We start from the raw sequence: 23,333 nt of genomic DNA, 5'->3' as shown, positions 1-23,333 counted from the left end.
TTTAATTGTTTATTTATTTTTCCTCCCTGTTATGTTGCCCTCTGTGCTTCCAAGGCTCGGCACAGATTCAGCAGTGAGAAGGTTTCCTGGTGTTTGGAAACTTCTCTCTTTTTAAGACTCCCTTCCTGAGACGGAACTCCGTCCCTCCCTCTTTTGTTGCTTTTTTTGTCTTTTATATTTTTTCCTACCTCCTTTTGAAGACTTGGGTTGCTCTTCTGGGTGCCTGATGTCCTCTGCCGGCATTCAGAAGTTGTTTTGTGGAATTTACTCAGCATTTAAATGTTCTTTTGATGAATTTGTGGGGGAGAAAGTGTTCTCCTCGTCCTACTCCTCTGCCATCTTAGCTCCTCCTCCGCCACCTCTTCTTAATATCTTCTGCTTCTGTTAGGTCCATACCATTTCTGTCCTTTATCGAGCCCAACTTTGCATGAAATATTCCCTTGGTATCTCTAATTTTCTTGAAGAGATCCCTGCTGCTGCTGCTAAGTCGCTTCAGTCGTGTCCGACTCTGTGTGACCCCATAGACAGGAGCCCACCAGGCTCTGCCATGTCTGGGATTCTCCAGGCAAGAACACTGGAGTGGGTTGCCATGTCCTTCTCCAATGCATGAAAGTGAAAAGTGAAAGTGAAGTCGCTCAGTCGTTCCAACTCTTCGCGACCCCATGGACTGCAGCCTACTAGGCTCGTCCGTCCATGGGATTTTCCAAGCAAGAGTACTGGAGTGAAGAGATCTCTAGTCTTTCCCATTCTGTTGTTTTCCTCTATTTCTTTGCACTGATCCTTGAGGAAGGCTTTCTTATCTCTTCGTGGTATTCTTTGGAACTCTGCATTCAGATGCTTATATCTTTCCTTTTCTCCTTTGCTTTTTGCTTCTCTTCTTTTCACAGCTATTCGTAAGGCCTCCTCAGACAGCCATTTTGCTTTTTTGCATTTCTTTTCCATGGGGATGGTCTTGATCCCTGTCTCCTGTACAGTGTCAAGAACCTCAGTCCATAGTTCATCAGGTACTATATCTATCAGATCTAGGCCCTTAAATCTATTTCTCACTTTCACTGTATAATCATAAGGGATTTGATTTCGGTTATACCTGAATGGTCTAGTGGTTTTCCCTACTTTGTTCAATTTAAGTCTGAATTTGGCAATAAGGAGTTCATGACCTGAGCCACAGTCAGCTCCTGGTCTTGTTTTTGCTGACTGTATAGAGCTTCTCCCTCTTTGGCTGCAATGTGCTCTGTAAGACATCACACATACACACACACACTAGCACACACACACTAGCACACACACACTGAGGACCCTGAAGATTTTTCCTACTGATACATGAAGGCCAGTAAATGAAACAACTAGATTATTAAGAAGAGGAAGTAAGAAAGCAGGAAGAGAGAAGTCAAGATAATATAGTACATTTAAAACTGCACTTCTCTTCCCCTCAGTTTCTAGAAAGGAGAACAACCATTCAGAGAGCCACAGACCATGATGGCTAAAAAGTCAGCCAAATCAGCAGATAAGGAACAAATAAGGAATGCTTATTAAGTGTCTTCTGTATGCCAGGCACATTGTAAGATGCTCTCATATCCATGATCTGATTTATTTAATCCTGTGTTTAAAAAAACAAAGGAAAGAAAAACATGTAAGTACCTATGTTCCTATTCTTTTCTTAAAATAGGAAATAGTGTCTCAGAAGAATGAAAATCATGGTGCAGAACTGAAATTTAAACACAAACTTGTCTTTCTCTAAAAATGTGCAGGCTGCTCTAAAAGGAGGATTTTGTCAGTATTTACCAGTAAAATTAATATAACTACTATGAACAAGTTTTTATTATTTTATGTTAAGCTTTGCCTAAGCTCAAACTGACCATGCCCAACTTAATGCATAATTCATTACTAATGCCTGAAAAAAACAGAAGGCATTCTGGTTAATTTGATTTTTTTGTTTATATATGTTGTTTTTAAAAATAAGATGCCAAGTATTAGGACTTTGTGAGATGCTGTTGTGGCTACACTCTGGAATTTTATGTATGCATATTCTGCATTAATTTTGTTACCATTCATGATTCATGGCCAAATAAAGAGCTATCACATTAATTCACTTCCAAAATGAGCTTAAGACTAATTGTAAACACTTTTCCAAAGAGATGTTTAGAGTTAATTTAAATTATTTTGTCAAGCAATACAGAGTAATTTTTACTGAATCTCATTAGGCAAATATGTAAACTTTGGTCATAAATCCTTCACAAACCATTTCAGTACAATTTGAAACTCCTGTGTAAGATTCCCAGGGGATACTAGAAGGCTGAAATTCATGATAAAATCATTTGTACAACTTGCATGTTGCCTAAGAGTTATGTCCAACCTGGTGTGTTAGTAGCTCAGTCATGTCAGACTCTTTGTGACCCCATGGACTATAGCCCACCAGGCTCCTCTGTCCGTGAGACTTTCCAGGCAACAATCCTAGAGTGGGTTGTCATTTCCTTCTCCAGTGGATCTTCCCAATCCAGGGGTCGAACCCATGTCTCCCCCATTGCAGGCAGATTCTTTACCATCTGAGCCACAAGACCTACATCATGCAACAATAAGACTTCGGGGGAAGACTGGATTTGGTTTGGAGAGGTCCAGCAGCAAGTGAAGCTCCCGTCAATCTGATGTGCACATGGCACACTGCTAGTATAGGACCCCCTGAATCCTCAGTCACAAAGAACCGATTAACACTATTCCTATCCATTCTCTTCAGAAAAAAGGCAAAACACAAAACAAATAAGATAGAAATAAATGAACAAAACTACTCCATTTGCTAACTCTAAATCGTCTAGCCCAATGCCTGCAATTATACGTTTGCAACAGATATCAAGTATTTGTCGGCCTCTTGGTTAAAGTTGAGGATAATTACTTCATTTAGTTTTTCACCAAGAAATCTTCTAACTTGAGTTCTGTCTTTGTCCTTCACCTGCTTTTTGTTCCTCTCTGCCTCTCACTCACAGCTACCATTTCAGCTTTTGCTGAGCCATTCTTTCTTCGTCCGGTAAGTGTGCTTTTCCATCATGCACGTCTCTTACCTTTGTCTCATGCCTTGTTCAGTTTACTGTTTTGAGAGACTTTAAAAGCAAACAAACAAAAAACGTATTTTCCCACTTTCTCTGTTTCCCTGGTAGCCACCAGGGCACTAAGATCTTCCCATATTGTTATAACTTCAGGCGAATCTAGATACAAATATCACCTAAATTCCCCTCATATTCTCATATTTTTCCTTCAACAACTAGGTTCTCTATGTGAGCCCAATTTTTATGTTCAACTTTTATGCATGCTTTTCTTTACAGATTAGGGTTCTAATTCAGAAGCAGCATACGAGGAGAAACAAGAGCGTCGTACAGTGTATTTCTGACAGCTCTAGATCTGGAAAAGTCATGATCTTCCCCTCTTACCTGCTTCTTTCTTCCAGCTTCTTTCTTATCTCTGCTCCCTGCTGCCTTCCCTGAGTTGGACCCAGTGGCATTCGAGGCCATCAAGGTCAAAGGTCAGGGACAGCAGCTCTGATCTTGTCCAATAGTGAACTCTGGAAATTTCTATCAATCAGTTTCAGCCAAGTGATGAGGTGATTGCTCATTCCAATCCACCTGTGACTTTCAGGTAGGCAGAAACCTTGATCCCCCAATAACTTCCAGGTTCACTTTATGTTTTTCAAATAGGCACTAACATTGCAAATATAAAACCAGAAATGCCTGAGAATAAAATTAAATCCAAACATATGCTCTTATTTTTCAATCACTTTGCACTCAAACTTTTTTTTAATATAAATTTATTTATTTTAATTGGAGGCTAATTACTTTACAATATTGTATTGGTTTTGCCATACATCAACATGAATCCGCCACGGGTGTACATGTGTTCCCCATCCTGAACCCCCCCTCCCACCTCCCTCCCCGTACCATCCCTCTGGGTCATCCCAGTGCACCACCCCCAAGCATCCTGTATCCTGCATTGAACCTGGACTGGCGATTCGTTTCTTACATGATATTGTACATGTTTCAATGCCATTCTCCCAAATCATCCCACCCTCTCCCTCTCCCACAGAGTCCAAAAGACTGTTCTATATATCTGTGTCTCTTTTGCTGTCTCGCATACAGGATTATTGTTACCATCTTTCTAATTTTATAAAACTGTATTCTCCCAGATATGATGACTCATTCATAAATGCAGAGAAACCTGCAAATCAATTCCTACATAAAGCAAATTCATTCTAGGATAGAACTTTCAGGAAGTGACTGGAACAAGCATAATAATAAGTATTAGGAAATTAGATGCAGACTCATTTTACTTCCGATCAGTGCAAGTCACTACAGTTTATAAAATGTCCATGCAAAGTCCTTCTTTTGTTCCACAGGCATTTACTAAGCACTAAGCATAAAGTCAGGCTAAACCTTCTGGACAAAGATGAGTACAACATACTCCTTATGTTCAGGACGTTCACAATTTAGTTAAGTAAGCAAATAATTATAGTACTATCTCCAACAACCGAAGCAGGTACCAGCTTTCATGAGAGAATTAAGAATGTGGAATCTAACATTATCAATAGAGAGGATCAAAGAAATCACCACAGGGCAGACAATATTTCAGTAGTCTGGAAGGATGAACAGGGCAGATGCAGTCAGGTGAAATGCAAGAAGGGAATGGTAGGAAAGAGAAGGGAAGAGAAAGGAAGAGCATTTGAAACAGAGAGCTCAGAAGTATCAATATAAGAAAACAAGGGAATACCCAGCAGCAGGGTCTCTGAGTGACACTGGAAGGGGAATCTGGGAGCTGGTCCTGAATATATGATGTATCATCCTAAGGACTTGGGACTTTATCCTCCCAGAAAGTGGTTTTGCAACTCTACCCCTTGCAATTAGAGATTAATTATAATCACAATTAAATAATAAAATAGCAAACACTTTCTGGGCAGTTTTTAAATGTCAGTAGCCATTTTAAATATGAATACATTAAAAATACTTAATCCTTAAAAACAACCCTATGAAGTAGGAACTCATACTATCCTAAATTTTAAATATTAGGAAACTGAGACTCAGTTTCCACTGAATGGAAGAATAAAAGAGGGCAGCATATTTATGTAGCAGGTTTGGTGGTGAGCATACGCTTGAACAAAGTCTTCCTTTGCTAAGAAAAAACAGGATGAGGGGGCTTGAGGGCAGATTAATGAAAGTTGGCAGAGCTGGAACAGACCTCTGGTTTTTCATACTATTAGCCCCTCCTTCACCTCATTTTCATAATGAATAAGGAAGGAGGAGAAGGAAGCGCTGTCATGTTGAGAAAGACCTTTCAGCAATCTCTTTGCTGTTCCCATCCTCTGCTTCTCCCTTCCAACATGAGTAATTAGCAGCGACAGAAAGGCAGGTGGGAGTACCTAGTGTGCTGACCTAATTCAACACTTCATAGATGTTTTCTCATTTCATCTCCACAACAGCAATGTCACAACCTGCCTTTTATCCTGATTCACAAATAAGCAAACTGATGCTGTGGGGAGGGGAATCCATGATTCTTTCCCTTATTCTTTCCTAATATTTCCCGTATAATCTCTCTCTCTATCCAACTTCCATTTCTTTGCCCCTTTCTTCTCTGTTCTCATCTAGGTAACCAACTGTCCCACGAGCCTCTGGAATTTCTTACAATTTCTTACAATCTCTGAGAAGTTGGGGTGATTGCCTCTTCTTTTTTTTCCTTTTCTATTTTTACTTATCTGTGCCCAACACGAATCCAGCACTTACTGCATTCCAGGAACTCTTCCGAAGCCCTCCCAAAATCTTTACTCATGTAATACTCACCCAGTGATCCCCAGAGAAAGACCATTGCTCCCTGAGTGGAAGATTCTGAGTGACCAAGAAGTTAAGGAAATTTTCCAGGGCACAGAGTAAGAGGCAGAATGGAATCCAGGAGCTCTAGCTTCAGGATCTGTATCCCTATTCAGGCTTCATCTTAGTTGCCTTCTTGGCACACCTGACGAGGCACTTGATCTCAAAATCCTTTTTGTTTCCTCCTTGGCTTCCAATTCTTCTCTCTCACCTGGTTCACCTTCTACCTGTCTGACTATTTCATCTCATTTCCCTTTGCTGATTCCTCTTTGATCCCTGGCTTCCAAAAGTTGCAGTACCCCAGAGATTAGTCTTTTGACCTGTTTTCTAACACCCGGTCCCTACTGATCTCATACAATTTCACAGCTTAAGCATCATCTCTAGGCAGATTGTAGCCAAATTGGTATCGTCTGTCTATAAATCTCCTATAACATTCTGACTTATATATCTAACTGTGCATTGAACCTCTTCACATGGCTACCTAATGGGCATCTTGAAATCAATGTTGCCTCCAACTGAGTTCCTGTTCTTTTTTCACAAACTCCTTATTTCTCATCTCAGTAAAATGGCAACTCCATTTCTCTAGCTGCCCAGGCCAAAGAACAGTATCATCTCCAATCTCTCGTTTTTCTCTCTCCCAGTGCATACAACTCATCTGTAAGATATATTCCAAAATTTGACCACTTTTTACCACACCCACTAGCACCATCCTACCACAAGCCACTATTCTCTCTTACCTGGATGTCATAGTGTTTCTAACTGGTCTCCTTGCTTCTCCTCTCAACCTTTCCAACCAGAGCAAGGGAAGCAAGGCCCTGTCTTAAATGCAAAATGTAAAAGGCATCATAAAACTCAGTAGTTAAGACAAATGATAAACTAATGGAATATTTTTTAAAAAATCAAAATCAGTGAAAAGAATTCATGGTGAACAAAATGGCAGATTTTAAATGAAAACAGAACCAGATTGTTTGCTTTGACTCCCTTGCCTCACCCTCACCTAGGCCTGTCTGACTCCCTTCAATGTATTTTCTTACCTTTTTTTTTTTTTTATATATAATTGGAGTATAATTGCTTTACAATGCTGAGCTAGTTTCTGCTATACAACAAAGTGAATAAGCTATATGAATACATATATCCTTTTCCTCTTGAGCCTCTTTGACAAAGGATTAATCTGCAAAATGTAGAAGCAGTTCATGCAGCTCACTATATACAAAACACCCAATCAAAAACTGGACAGAAGACTTAAATAGACACTTCTCCAAAGAAGATATACAGACGGCAACATTTGATGCTCAACATTGAAAAGATGCTCAACATTGCTCATTATTAGAGAAATGCAAATCAATGTGTTCTTGATGGTTAGAACTATTCCATTAAACATGAGTCACATCTTCACATCTCGAGACAAGAGCCAAGTTCCTTCCTATGAACTGCAAGATCCTTCACAACCTGGCCCGCCATCTTCTCTCTGATACCAGATCCCATTTCTCTACTAATTCACTCAGCTGCACCCTCTCCACCTAGGCCTCCACTGTTTCATCAACAAGCTCGCACCTCAGGGCCCTCATCCCTGCCAAGCCCTCTTCTTGGAATGCTCTCTCCCAAATACCTCCCTCCCTTCAGCCGGGTCCCTTCCCAGATTCACTATGTCAGGATAACACCATCTAAAATTCCATGCCCTTCCCAACACATATACTTCACATGCCTTTTCCATTCTTTTTTTCTTCTCTGAAATGAACATAATAAGCACAGTGCATATTTTGCCTATTTGTCTTGCCTACTATTGTCTATCACACCCACTATAGAACTTCATAAGATTTGGGGCAGAGAGGGATTTGTTTTGCTCTCTGCTTTATCCCTAGTATCTCAAAAATTCTTGGATGACAGTAGGTACAGAGGAGCCTGATGGGTTATAGCCCATAGGGTCGCAAAGTGTCTGACATGACAGAACCGACTTGGCATGCATGCGTGCACCCAGTATACAACTTTTGAATGAATAAGTGATACGTGTTTATGAGTGCTTTTTGTTTAGCTCTGAATGTCTGCTATGTATAGGTTTTGAATTCTATTGCCTCAATAAATTATCCTGGAAATTACTCTTTCAAAATTCAGAAGCTCAGATCTGATGTATTTATAAGATATGCTGCCGCTGCTATTAAGTCACTTCAGTCGTGTCCGACTCTATGCATTAGAAAATGTATTGCAAAGCCTTTTTTTCAAATTGACCAAATCTTTTTAACAAAAGTTTGACTTGCTTAAGAATATATTTATCTTGGATTTGAGTTCACTGCTTAGCTTAGGTCAGTGTTGAAAGGGGATTGTTTTTGAGGAATAAACATTGAAGATCAAGGGTCTCTTGTCCAAATATTGAATTTTATTTTCATGTCCTAATTTCCAAAGACTTGATACTATGTTGAGATATTCTACAGATTTTCTCAATAATATCGGAGTGAACCTGTATGTGATCAAAAGGCCATTCTGATATCAAATGTTTAATCACCTTTACTAATAATTAACCAAAACTAAAGGTAAGTTTTGCAGATAAAACTTGTCATTTCACCACAAATCGTTATTTCCTGATGGAGAAGATGAAGTTTAGCAAAAAGTAAACTTACATCTCAGCTAGAAGACAACAGACTTTGCCTTCTAACATCTGTAACACACACAAGACTAACCTCATCAGACCCCAGTCCATCCATGACCTCTTTGCTCTTAGGGGTTAAATCTAGCACTGTGGGATCACTTGAGAATATCTGGATGAAAAGGCAATTTTAGTAACATTTGGGAAAAGTGAACAAGTTAGAATTAGTCTTAACAACTAGCTTTTTCTTTCTGAATCTTCAAAATCCCTTTTGGGGATTTTTAACATAAGTTTTTGAGATATAGTTGATTTACAATGCTGTATTAGTTTCAGATACACATCATGGTGGTCAGTTTTATACACACACACACACACACATATAACTGAATATATAGAGAATATATATATTCTTTTCAGATTATTTTCCCTTACAGGTTCTTACAAAATATTGAGTATAGTTCTCTTTGTTATAGAGTAGGTTCTTGTTGGTTATCTATTTTACATACGGTAATGTTATATGTTAATCCCAAACTTCTAATTTATCCCTCTCCCCTCTTTTCCCCTTTGGTAACCATAAGTTTATTTTCTACGTCTCTGGGTCTATTTCTGTTTTGAATATAAGTTCACTTGTATCATTTTTTTTAGATTCCACATATAAATGATAACATATGATATTTGTCTTTGTCTGGCTTACTTCACTTAGTATAATTTCTAGGTTCATCTGTGTTGCTGCCAAAGGCACAAAATGCCTTTTTTTACATATATAAAATGCCTTTGTAGTTTTATTTTTTGAGATGATTTATATTGTTTCATAGAAACTTCTATAACTATTTCACCAGCAGTTTAGAATTATAAACTAAATATAGGTCTCATTTTATGCCTACTTTGTAGTATGCATAGAAATTATTTACACTATAAATGTATCAGTAAAGCTACAAGTCATTCTGAATTGCTGCATATATATATATATATCAAACCACCACTATCAGAAAATACATTCAGTTTGTCTTAGCCAAGATACAAAATTAAAATGGAAACAAACAAAGCTGTTCCTTTTGTAAAGTAACAAACAGAGAAACTTAGTCAACTGTCCATGGAACACAATGCCATAAAGCTGGGCCGAAAATGAAGCTGGCATACAGACAACACTAACTAATTGCTTCTTGAGAGAATGAATGATTGAGCACTGAATTGATCTGGGTCAGAAGCAGGCAAGAATTATGAGAAAATTCTGGGCAAGAATGGCCATGCTTATATACAGAACAAGAAACTGTTCTATCCTTTTAACAGCTAATGAATATTCTCGCTGGAATATTGATTGAGTTTTCTTTCTTTTTTTTTTAATTTTATTTTATTTTTAAACTTTATAATGTTGTATTAGTTTTGCCAAATATCGAAATGAATCCGCCACAGGTATACCTGTGCTCCCCATCCTGAACCCTCCTCCCTCCCCCCTCCCCATACCCTCCCTCTGGGTCATCCCAGTGCACCAGCCCCAAGCATCCAGTATCGTGCATAGAACCTGGACTGGTGACTCGTTTCATACATGATATTATACATGTTTCAATGCCATTCTCCCAAATCTTCCCACCCTCTCCGTCTCCCACAGAGTCCATAAGACTGATCTATATTACATTCTAGAAAATGTTGGTCTATTAATTGGGGGACATTTTTATTTTATTACTTTTAATAATAGAATACTTAGGCTGCATTTTACTCAAATGATGATCTCAGCTTCACTTCTGTCACCTAATTTTTTACCCATTCCCTGTATTGTTAATGGTACATTTACTCTGAATCTTTAAATGAAAACCAAAGTCATATAGGAAACCCCAGTGCAAAGGACAGAGAAGATTTTAGAGGGCCTACAGTGAAATGCATAATCTTTGCATGTGATTCAAATCAGTGTGAAACAAGCTTCCTCTGTCCTAGCTGGCAGAGTACATCAGGCAGAGTGAAAATCCAGCACAGAAGCTTCACTGAGTCACTCCCACTCATTCTTCTCTGAACACGAAAACCTCCAGGGCCTCTCACCACTGTGAACTGGGACCTTCACCATGGATGTGTCCTTGCCCTGGGAATCTGTAGATTTGAGCAACCATCAAATTGGGAATGGGGCTGAAATAACGTTCCCAAATAGAAAGTATAGATAATGAAATGCTGAAGTTTCCCATTGGTAGCTACAAAGGTCAGCATTTGTGCTCAGTCAGTCGCGTCCGTATCTTCACAATCCTATGGACTGTAGCCCACCAAGCTCCTCTGTCCATGGGACTCCCCAGGCTGGAATACTGGAGTGGGCTGCCATGTCCTTCTCCGAGGAATCTTCCCAACCCAGAGATCGAACCTGTGTCTCTTGCACCGGCAGGCAAGTTCTTTACCACTGAGCCACCTGGGAAGCCCACATAGATCAACACTGACATATGCAAATTTTTGTAATTTCTTAGATTTTACAAGGGCTCACATCCTTTCCTGAGTGGTCCATGTCGTATGTGATCCAGGTGTCAGTAGGCATTTCCAGCACCACTCAAAAGGATCCATTGTCCTTGCTCTGCTAAACCCCATGTGACACTTTTATTACAGAGTAGTTTGCATGGCTTTTCTATATCTGGTACCAGCACACTCTGGTCTAGAAATTTATCTTTGAAGAATAAGTTGGTAAATGTCCTAGGTAACAGAACAGATAAATGAAATTGACACTTTCAGGCTCTTCATACCATATTCTAGTTGCTTTGATTTGGTAACAGTGCTCTTTCCCCACATTCGCAAGGACCATTCTACATATTCTTTTAATTGGTAAGAACGAATTTGTTTTTGAGCATTTGGTGACATTCTGGGATAATTGGATTGAGAAATACTGGTCTGTCGTCTAAGTGTGAAAAAAAGATATTATTCAATTTTTACTTCTAAATTTCAACTAAAATTGAACATTTTTAAAAAGCTCTTTTTTAACGAGGACATTTAACTGGTCTGGTTTGTGGGTGACTGTTAGTTACTCTATCCTTAGTGACTCATTTATAGAGAATGTTTCCTGAAGATGTCCTTCATGAAAGGGACACGTTTGGACTAGGTAATAGTAATTTACTTGATTTATCTTAAATTTGGTTTCAGTGAGCAACCCTAATTAACCTGATTTTTTGCTGATAATCACTCTCAATGGAATCAAATCACAAATCCGGGGATGGATTGAGCGGAACCCAGAAGGAAGCAGCTCTTCGCGCACTGGTCCAGCGCACAGGATATAGCTTGGTCCAGGTAGGAATTTCTCGTGCCATCTGCTGAGGCTCACCACTGAACTCAGAGTGGTGGGAATATTGGTGATCCTAGCGTGTAAAATGTGACTGGTCAGTTGTGTAACTCTTAAGATGGACATTCCTTTCCTGGGGCAGAGGAAGTTGGATCCTTTTGGTCTTGCAGGGGACCTTACAAGTGATATTCTCTCTACTCTGGGTTATCAACTCAATTTTGCCTTGTCATTTGGAGGCTGAACTAGTGCTCACGGTCATGAAGACTATCACAGTTCTGAAAGGCCAATTTAGAATAAGAAAAGGCATCTGGAATTCACCACCGAGAGCAGTCAGTGAAGTAGAACCAAGTTGGTGTTTCAAGAAATCAGCAGAAAACAAACTATCCAGAGACTTGCTTTGATTTCCAGAGAGATTTCTGACTAGGGATGTATGACAACTTGTAGGTGAAGGATCTAAGAACTGACCATTTGGTCAGCGTAGCTATTCCAGGATGTTTTCTCAAAACAACTACTCAAGCCGTTTAGGATGTATAATAATTTCTCTCCATGTCCAGCATTTTTGTAAAAGAAAGGAGAAAAAATATCCTAAAGCTAACTATTCATAGTCACTAGTTGTTCAGAATTATCTGCATATTATTGTCCTTATGATAACCTCTGTTAGAGAGTTTATGATACATTGAAAAGCAAACTAGTATTATACATATAAATTATCTTATCTGAAGAAATAATGTGCTCTTTTTTAATGTTGCTCTTTTTACAGTAAAACAAAGTGTTAATATTTTAATTCTCAGCTGTTATCTTTTTCCTACATACTTCCCTGACTTAACCAAAACTGTGCTATTATGAAAATGAAAGTCATAAGTGGATAACAATAAAATATATAGTAGTGTCCTTTATTGCAAGTTCCTTTGTCAGATCAGTTGAAAACTAAATGTAGCACACTTTGTAATAACCTTATGAGTCGTGGTACACTTTGTTAGAGATAATGCTCAAAGTTATTTTTAATTTTTCATCCTAACGAACAGTATTTATTTAGTCTTTTTTAAGATTTCAGAAAGTATTATGTCACAGAAGACTCCTAAAAGTTTAAGACAAGGGGGGATACTAATGCATTATTAGTTTTTAATACTTAATAAAAGTCTATTTTAGGATCATTAATAATCTAAATGCCTTTATCTCCAAATTTAATGTGCTTCAAAATTAATGTCTGACTGAAATTTTTTATGCAGTCTTTTCCTACATAAAGGGGTTTTCATAAGCCACAGAAAAAATTCAATAGCATTTACAGTCTATAAACCAGAAATATTTAGAATAATGTTTTACATTTGCTTAGGTATGGTTAGCTGAAAAAAAACGTTCTTTTTCTTTTGTAAACAGCAGTCTCATAAATGTTATAAAATCAATAACTTTTAAATCAGTTTATCTTTTTAACTTCTTTGTATCTGAAACACTCATATAAGAACAGTGATAGTGAAAAGCACTTAAACCCTTGTCAATATTCATACATAAGGGTATTCTCCTTGTGGAAACAAACCTCTAATGATCTGAAATATAATGATGAAAATATATATAAACATTTCTAGTGTGACACTATTTCTAATATCAACGTCTTAACTGTGAATATATAATTACCCTCAACAAGCAGAAGTTTATGAAAATTACCTTAAAACAATATAAATTGTCCATTTAACTTTATTCTGGGCACTGATTCTTTCATTTCCCCTAGATGAAATTCAGGGCAAGTCTCATGACTTTTCTGGTAACTTTCAGCTAATAAAAGATCAGCCGCTAAATAATGAATATGTCTAGTCCAGTAGAATAAAAACTTAACTTCATTCAAAGTGAAAGCTATTTCCCTTTCCCACGCATATCAGGGTAGAAGGCAATTTCTATTTTTTTTCTCTTTATGCTCTCAGAAGCATAGTTCCCTACACCAGTTTACTAACTAGAATTCCTGACTCAACGGAAACAGAAGAAAGGGATGAAAGTAAAGGAGAAGGGCAGGAAAGTTTTCGCTTGCCTGCTTTTGGCATTGCTCTCTGGGCCTGGCAGCTATGTAAAGCTCCTAGGGTACTCTCTACAGTCATCAGAGACACCCTGAATTCCACTGCCAGGGGTCCCTCCAGCTAGAGGCTACTTCCCTGAGACCCAGTCTCCTTCGACAGAGCTGTTTTTAACACTCCTAGCATCCCTCTTGGAGGAGATGGAACTTCAACCCTAATTCCTACATGTGGCCAAACTCTAGACCCCTGGAAACTCACATTCTGACCCAGTAAAATCTGCAAGTGCAGGTGAGATGAAGCAACCAGTTCTTCTCACCAACATCAAAGCAAATGGCCAGCCTATTGCTCACCATGAGATACTCCAGGGGTGAGTTAGACCTACCATCCTTGGGTGTTCCCAACTGCAGGGAGTACCTACCAAGCTCCATGAGCTTTTTCCTTACTCCCCGCCTCTGCTTTAGGTGAGCTGAGAAGCACCTCAAAATTCCTCCCACTTAGGGGGCACTAGGATTCACAACATACCAGCAATGGGCTCCAGAGATCTTTGAATCAATTCCAAAAATTCCTCTTCAACTCTTCAATATTTTTTCTAAACTCACAAATGGGGAGGGGTAGGAGAAGTTGTTAAACAGTGTCTCCCTATCTCTTTTTCCTGCTTGCTGGTCCAGTAAGTTTCATATCCACATCAGAGGCCAGAAGAATTCCATTCCTTCTTTAACTCCTGTTACAAATGAAACGTAAAATGTCACTAAGTAATCATTTAGAAAACTCCGCAGAATAGAACATTTTAGCATATTAAAGCAATATAAAAAGCTTGCAAATAACAGTACATTTTTAAAAGGCTCAAATAGCAATGGAGACCTTTTCATAAACCTAATAATTTAAGAACATTTTCATTAAAAAGGAAAAAATAATAGGGCTATTTTACCCTTATTATATAAAATGTTTTCAAGTAAAATACACCTAAAAATATATGGCCTATTTGCCTATCACTTTGGTCTTACATAATCAATTACATTCAGAAAATATTAATAATAAGGATTTAGATCACAAGTTAATAGCAATTACAAAATAGTAAACAGTTATTGGGCACTTATATTCCAAATGCTTTATGCCTATTAATTCATTTAGTCCTAACCACAACACTGTAAAGTAGTTACTATGATCATCTCCAATTTCCAGATAAGGAAAACAAAGCTCAAGGAGTTCGATAGTTTGCCCAAGATTTATGGGCCATAATTCCACTGTAATTGGCTAAAATTTCCAGCAAGATTTACAGAACTAAGTGCTATTATAATGTTATCTTTAAGATTGCTATTTGAGAGATTAGTATGCCAGAGCATGCTAAAAGCACTTTGTTGAGCTTAAACTTTGTAACATGATTTGCTTGAAGTAATCATTTATAGCAGAATGATTACTGGATCAGAAATTTTCTAGTGATGTAGAAACCTAAAGTTCTGAAACCTTTGCTATGTAGATCGAAAGCCTCTAATCAAGATGTAAATATGCACATGATTCAGTTCAATCATTTTGAATGATTTGGAAAATCCTTTCTGATTTTGAATGCAAAGTGTAGAAAGTCACCCAAGACTTCAAATCAGAGACCTGTTATTTAACCCAGTCTCTACCACACACAAGAATAATCATTTTTTTCTCTTTTAGTTCCTTTTTTAAATTGAAGTATAGTTGCTTTACAATGTTGTATTACTTTCAGGTATACAGCAAAGTGATTGAGATTTATGTATAAAAATATATGTAAGTATATATATTTGTAGGTTGCTACAATATATTGAGTATAGCTCCCTGTGCTATGTAATAGGTTGTTTACCTATTTTATATATACTAGTGTGTATATGTTAACCCCAAACTCAAGTCCCTTAACAGCTCACGGCCTTAACTTCCCAGAAGATTGGCTAGGACCTACTCCACTCTTAGTCAAGGTTTTGTTATTCTAGCATATGCTCAATCTAGTTATTGGTCAGCAAACTTGTTTAATTGGAAAAGGAAACCAGCATGTACTGAAACATAGCTTCAAACTCTGCAGTTTAGGGAAAATCCTTCAGCCTTCTCTGTATTTCAGTCTTCCTACTCTGGATTACAGAAAACATTAGCATCATCATCAAATAAGAGAACATCAGATGTACTTTTTAAAAAGTCTCTGTACAAAAGCGCAGACATTAATAAGTATATTAATACAATTCAGGGAGTTGTACCTATATAATGATATTTTTAAATATTACAGTATTCACTAAGTTAGGGTTTGAAGGATTTGCTTCAGCTGTACCTTTGCAGTCTCTGATATTGAATGCTGAATACTTGCAAAACAAGAATTCCAAAAACAGAGTGTGACTAATCTGTGCTCGCTTATCACTAGCAAGACAAATACAGCTGCCAAAAATAGAATTTTGCAGGTTACTTAATAACATGAGTCAGTCTCTTATATCCACACTGATGCAATAAAACGTGCTCATGAGGATCTGAAAATAAGCCTTGTAATATTCTTTTTAAATAATAATTGGATATCTTTAGAATGGATAACTAAAATTTTTATCAAATTTCTTTAAATGATAAAAGAATTTTAATAAATAGAGGTTCAATAAATATTGCTATAAAAATTGTGTAATGTTGACAAGCTAAACTTTCAACTTAGTCTCATTATGCCACATAGAGAGATTTCAGATGTGTGCTGAAATGTTAACTTGTAAATAAAATTTGTCTCTAGGCAATGGAATTAGATATGGAGTTTTTTTCACTTTTCCACTCTTAACTGTACTTCCCAGATCTTCCAAAACTACCATATATTTGACACACACACAGGGGAAAAAAAATAACATTACGATGATGCTTTCCTCCAGAATGTATTACTAGTGTGGGTCATCAACTCTGTGACATCTGACGCGCCTTTTTTCCAGAATTTTCTCCTTAAAACTAGAAAAATACATTTTCATAGACGATTATTTTCAGACAACTTTCTACCCAATGTGGGGTCAGTTTACACCAGTTCTGCTACAGGGAAGTCTAAATATATAGTTAATAAAGATCACTCGTAAGTAGTCTGAATATATTTTAAAGAAGACCCGATGGTTATATAGTATTTTTAAGTGATTTAAAATATGGTGTGTGTTAATATTTTGTCCAATTACCCTATAGATCATCTATTTTCTAAAAATTATTACAACACAAATATTTATGTGGTATGTCCGTCCTACTGTTGTCTAATGCAGTGGTTGTTTTTAACAAAATTTCCTTTGCTTTTTTCCCCTAATCCTTATTATGAAACACAATGTGTTAGTATTAGTCCTTGAGATTACAGAAGTATAAATTATAGCAGCTGGCCTAAAATGCATATCAACTAATTGCAATGAAAATTAATTTATCTAGAATTTAAAAGGACACCATAAGACTGCATTAAATGGATATCACATTTCTGTTTAGAGCCTTAAAATTGACCATAGTCTTTGATCTAAGGAATAAGGACTAATATTTAGACATAAGGATGTTCATCATAGTGGAATTTAAAATGTTTAAAAATATGGGACATATCATCATAAATGTCCAATAAAATATTACTGGTCATATAAAATATGTCACTCTTGTATTTCCAAATTATATGGTCATATAAAACTGTGATTTCAAAGAAAGACATGGGAAAATGTCCAAATTTAAAAATTTAGTTAAAAATAACAAAGCAAACCTGTATGTATCAGCTTACAGATCATATTTTAAGAAATTATTCACACACAAATATTAGAAGATAATAAAAGGTAATCTCTGATAAGGAAAGCTTTTTCTTTCTTGTGCTCTTCTTTATTTTCCAAACTCTTTATAATGAATATGGATTATTTTTATTTCGAGGAAAAAATCTCATAAAGTAGAAAGTATTTCTATAAGCATTCAGTTAGGAATAGAAAACCTGGGAAAATTTAATGAAGAAAACTTCATTATTGAAGCTGGATGATAGATGCTTGGGTTCACTAGGCGATTCTAATTCTTTATATGTTTGCTGTATGCATATTTAATACTGATATAATCCAACACTTCCATTTCACTGTTGGAAAACAAGGTCCAGAGTTATACAGTTGAGTACAGACATAAGCCAGAGGTCAGCAAACTGATCTGTGACTCACATGTGGCCACAGCCTGTTTTTGCAGTAATTTAAGGACATGAGTGGTTCTCACAATTTTAGAAGGTTGTTTTTTTTTAACTCCTAAAATATCAACTATCTGGCCTTTTACAGAAAAAGTTTGCTGACTCCCAACTCTTATCCTTCATTTAGTACTCTATAAGTTAATCCATAGGTTTTTAAAATATTGAAGTACAGTTGATTTACAGTGCCTTGTTAATTTCTGATGTACAGCAAAGTGATTCAGTTATACGTGTGTGTGTGTGCGTGTGTGTGTGTACCTATATATATTCTTTTTTCATATACTTTTCCATTATGGTTTACTACAGGATATTGAATATAGTTCCCTGTGCTATACTATAGGACCTTGCTTATCCACTGCATGCATATATATATATATATAGTTTACATCTGCTAACCCAAAACTCCCAATCCAATCCTCCCCTGCTCCCCCTCCCCCTTGGCAACCACAAGTCCGCTCTCTAATTCACAGTTCTTAAAGAAAATGCCCTATAACACAGATGAGGGTTTAAAATTCCTTAAAGGAAGTAGGAGCATCCCTCCTTGTCCTACCCACCAATTCAAGCCTAAACCCTCATTCCTTCACTTATTTATTTACTCCACAAATAGAGACATGGTGCCTACCTTCATGAAAATTACTCAAAGGAAGACAGAAAATAAGCAAGAAATAAAATAATAGCATAGAATGTTAAATGCTGCTGCTGCTACTGCTGCTGAGTCGCTTCAGTCCTGTCTGCTCTGTGCGACCCCATAGACAGCAGCCCACCAGGCTCCCCTGTCTCTGGGATTTTCCAGGCAAGAACACTGGAGTGAGTTGCCATTTCCTTCTCCAATGCATGAAAGTGAAAAGTGAAAGTGAAGTCGCTCAGTCATGTCCGACCCTTAGTGACCCCATGAACTGCAGCCCACCAGGCTCCTCCGTCCATGGGATTTTCCAGGCAAGAGTACTGGAGCGGGATGCCATCGCCTTCTCCTGTTAAACGCTATGAATACCATAAATCAGGTCAAGTGACAGAATGGTAGAAGGCCTTCCTCAGACAAGATGACATTGAAGTTGAGACATAAAGGATGAGAGCAAACAAACATGGCCAGGATCCAAAAACAAAGCAGCATCTTTAGCAGAGGGGACCACCTGGGGGGCACTGATTAACCAAAATATTTGTAAAATGCACAATGAGTTGTAAGCAGTGAAGACAATAGAGTGCCTCAATTTCAGTAAGATTACAGCAGATGAATAAGAAATCAGTGCTCTCCATCTTTCTCTTCCTTTTTCAATAGTCATCAGTCTGCTGCTAGGAGCAATTTCCTCAAACTAGGGACAAAATACAGACTTTAATTCTCAAACTTTAATTTCTCAAACTTTCCTTTCCATGCGTGTTCTCTTATTTGGAGTTTCACTGCAACTATATATTTTAATTTTCTAATTTGTTCAATTCCTAAGTAAATATCTACAAGCCAAAAGGTACAAAAGATGGCATTAGATCAACATTAATCTGATTAGAAGGCCATTCTCTGCTTATGTGCCTCAAATTAACTCCCCTATCTCTTTGGTTTGGTATAATGTGCTTTAGTAACTTTCCTTGGGTACTTTTTTTTTTTTAATTTTATTTTATTTTTAAACTTTACATAATTGTATTAGTTTTGCCAAATATCAAAATGAATCCGCCACGGGTATACATGTGTTCCCCATCCTGAACCCTCCTCCCTCCTTCCTCCCCATACCATCCCTCTGGATCGTCCCAGTGCACTAGCCCCAAGCATCCAGTATCGTGCATCGAACCTGGCCTTGGGTACTTTTGAAGTGGCAATTTTTTCTACAAACAGTGCCATAAAAATAAGTAACTTAGGATCCCAGAGTTTACAACTGGCTTCAACTAGACTAGATCAGCAAGAAGCAGATGGAAAAACTCTGTGGTACTGACTTTCTTTTCCAACCACCACACAAAAATCCTAGGGACAGAAATAAGTTTGACTCCATGACAAAATATAGCTCTTGGGTCCTCCTTTTTCTTTTGTTGCCTGTTCTTACCACCTGCTCCGGTCCCCATTATTCAGGGACTTATGTCATTCATCAAGTGCATGAATGCTAATTCCTTAAATAGGTGGCACTAAACACGAGAATAGGGTGGTACCATTAGATCATCACAGGCATGATTCCTTAAGGTCACCACTCCAGCCACCCACAGGCTAACTTCATTTTCAAGCTCCTAAGAAGCTTTGCTTTTATTGGCCAGCAATGCCATAGCCTGGTGTGGAAGACTCCAGATGAAGGAGCAGCTCTGTGAATCCTTTTGCAGAGAGTGCATGTACCTGACATGAGATGGGAACTTCAGCATCCCAAGGAATAGAAACACATTCCAGGAGCTATTTTCAAACAGCAATGAATTTCTTCTCCACTCGCCTAATAGGGATTGGGTTACATATGAGGTCTTCCATATAAGGTTCAAAATATTTGCAAAATATGAACTATAGTGCTTTCCCTTAAAATAGAAGGACATGACGGTTTCTGTTTTGTTGGCTTAAAAAATGGTGTAAATTTCATGACTCACACAGAAGCATTGATGGCAGTTTTGAACTTTAGACCTTGTTTGCAGGTAACTTCAGGACTTTTAAAACTGTTACCTGTTGGTTTAATATCAGTCAGCAACAAAAAAATAAGTAGCTCTTAATCTTCACCTAAAATCTTATTATGACATGCAAAGAGAACTCTCTAACATAAGCTAAAGAGAAAAAGTGAGATCACAAAAGCATACAATCATGAAGCTGGGTGGGATTTCAGTAGCTGTGATCCTTTTTTAAAACATTGTTTCAGAGATGCAGGGCAGAGAGCTAAGTGATGTTGAGCAATACATTGACAGAGCATTCGATAACCTTGAATTTCATGAGAGAATTATTCCACTTTCAATTCTCTTTTGAGTTTTCCGATGAGGAAAGTTTTTAGAGGTGCATCTTAAACACCTCTCCTTCCCCTGCTAATCTTTTAAAACAGAGAACAGGACTAGGGATCGGTTTTTAGTAGATAACAATGTCTGGCTAGAATTTAATCACAGTTTCCTTCTTTTGTATTGTTTAAATAATGACCTTCCATTTGTGGGAAATTATACTCCACGTAAGAAAATGATACTTTCTTTTTTGCTTAAGTTTAAGACAGTGAATCAATGAAAAGAAAGTCATTAAGTCTTGAATAATTAATGGACGAAGTGTCAAGTGGATATGCAATTGGATTTTTTAAATCCCTATATTTCCTTTAAGGATCCTATTAATTAACTCAAAACACATTCTATGAATATGTTTCCATGCTTAAATATGGCAAAAATCAGACTCCATTTCACAAGCATCCTAACACCCTCCCAAGACCTCTGCAATCACCTCATTAATCTTTTTCCCTTTTAAATGAAGAATTTCCTGAGGAAAGATTTAGTGCCTTGCTGAGTCCCTTAGCTTGTCAAAAATTCTTCTGGGTGTGGTAAGGAGAACAATTGCTGTATAAGATTTCTCACATGCTCAAAGAACAAGTGCATTTGGAATTCTCCTTGGCATATGTTGAACTAGAAAAGGATAGAACAATTAACCCAAAACAAATGCTTTTTATCTACATCAGGTCAAATCTGCATGTGAATATCTTTATGTCATTTAACCAGATCTTTGGCTACTATCAGTCAGTCAATGCAAAAGGGCAAATTGTATCTATAATAAAACGTTGGATGGGCCTATTGAATAAATTACACATTCCAAAATGATAAAAGCCCCAAACAGATAAAGGAATCACCAAAGCTTTCATCTAGCTATTTCTTAGATATAATTTATAGGTTCCTGCAGGTTGGAGCAGTGAGACAAGACACATACCCAAAGCCAGAAACGAACATGAACACAGTAAATCCTGGTCTCAAGATAATACATGCTTTGCAGTCCACACCAGTGAACCTCAGGCAAATGTAAACAGAGTGTCTTAGAAGTGAACTGGCATTTCACTTGTTCTCTTATGCAGAAACACACATACACACTCCAAAAAATACATTTTTTGATTTCTAAATTTGTATAAGGATATTCTTGAATTTCATATTCCCATGAATTAGCCAAAAATGTCTAGGAAGCTTTACAAAACACAAGTTATTTTTAAAAACCTGTTTGCTTGTAAATACTTCCACTACTGAGATACTGAAATCCTAAAGGGTGGTTGTCACACATACACCTTAAAAATAAAGGGGAAATATTAGAAGATATCATTAAAGTCATCATTTGATAACAAATTAGTTCTGCCTTCATAAGACAATTAACAACTTGAAATCAGAACTCTTCCTAGGTGATAGGATTTCAACAGTCACTCTTCCAAAATGATACATCAAGAACATGATTCATAATTTGCTAACAGTCGTTTCTATGGACAAACCATACATTTTTTAAAGATCAAATGTAAGAGCCCTTTGAACACTGAAACAAATAGATAAATTTTCAAAAGCCAAAATCTATTTGCATCTGTGTGATTTTTGCCATAAATGCATACCACCAACAATAGCATTTAGAAATTTATTTAAAAATTTGAACAGAAATACTGTTTAGTTTTAAAAGTAGACTTTTTCTAATTTATGTAAATGGGAAAAGTCTTACATTCCTAATGTGCAATAAAATAAATGCATAACTATTAAAATAAAACATTGACTATAAACTACCTAATATCACCTCACATATGATATTTTGAGAAACTCTGGGCTGTATGATAATAAACTAAATTTATATTCATGTATTATAGTCATGCCCTGGCTTTGCCTGTTTGTTACTAACTATGGTACCATGTTTCTACAAATTCCAACATCCCACTTATTCAGTTTTATACTACAATTGTTATTTTTCTATTTTAAGAAAAATATCTGGCATTATATTGTGTATGCCTTGCAAAGATTGTAAAAAAAATAAAATACCTAACAAGGGTAATGCCAACTTCCAGCATATATAAGTTAGATAAATTCTGCCTTGGAAAAATTCTCAGCCTAAAGTAGATTTTACCAATTTGAAGTCACTGATCTTAAAATGTGTGGGGAAACAAATAATACACAAAACAGACTGCTATCTTTCAGACAGAATTAACAAAATAAACATTCCTTATAGCACTGTCTGTTGTCCTCCACAACAATAACAGCATTAGCAGATCAAAGGTAAAACCACAACTAAGGAGATTCTTTCGGTGCTTCTTATTTAAGGCCCCTAAGATTTGCCTTGAACTGTCACATGTTGGGGTATAGGTGTTTTACAGGTGGAAGGTAACAATGATAAGGTCTAGTAAAGACCTTTATTCAATTTCACAAATCAGCAACTAGGAAAACACGGTAGTAATGTATGAACTCCAACAGAGACAGTCTATAGAGCTGTTCTCCAGGTGTAGACATCAACCATGAGGACAGACCACAGGAGTTTAGTCATAGAACCATGGTTCTCGGTATGACACTGGTGACTGGCATGCTTGTGAAGGCTAGAAACGCCACAAACTCGGGGAGATTGTCCAGCACTTAAGAGAATGGAAAT

The 23,333-nt window shown here is 37.1% G+C and overlaps 1 protein-coding gene across 3 annotated transcripts in view; it reads left to right on the top strand.

The window, feature by feature from the left end:
• Positions 1-23,333, top strand: part of A1CF (APOBEC1 complementation factor) — a 103,260-nt gene that overhangs the window by 30,065 nt on the left and 49,862 nt on the right. For 2 of the 3 annotated variants that reach the window (XM_010832215.1, XM_010832214.1), the window contains exon 2: positions 11,530-11,673. The exons of the other annotated variant lie outside the window; for it this stretch is intronic. In XM_010832215.1, coding sequence (XP_010830517.1) covers positions 11,575-11,673 — 99 coding nt within the window. In that variant the 5' untranslated portion in view covers positions 11,530-11,574. The remainder of the gene's footprint in view (positions 1-11,529; positions 11,674-23,333) is intronic. 3 annotated transcript variants of the gene reach the window in all.

This window comes from Bison bison, unplaced genomic scaffold (assembly GCF_000754665.1).
Source record: "Bison bison bison isolate TAMUID 2011002044 unplaced genomic scaffold, Bison_UMD1.0 scf7180017860456, whole genome shotgun sequence".
NCBI lineage: Eukaryota > Metazoa > Chordata > Mammalia > Artiodactyla > Bovidae > Bison > Bison bison.
The sequence above is the reverse complement of the archived record's forward strand: the minus strand, read 5'-3'. Positions and strand labels throughout refer to the sequence as shown.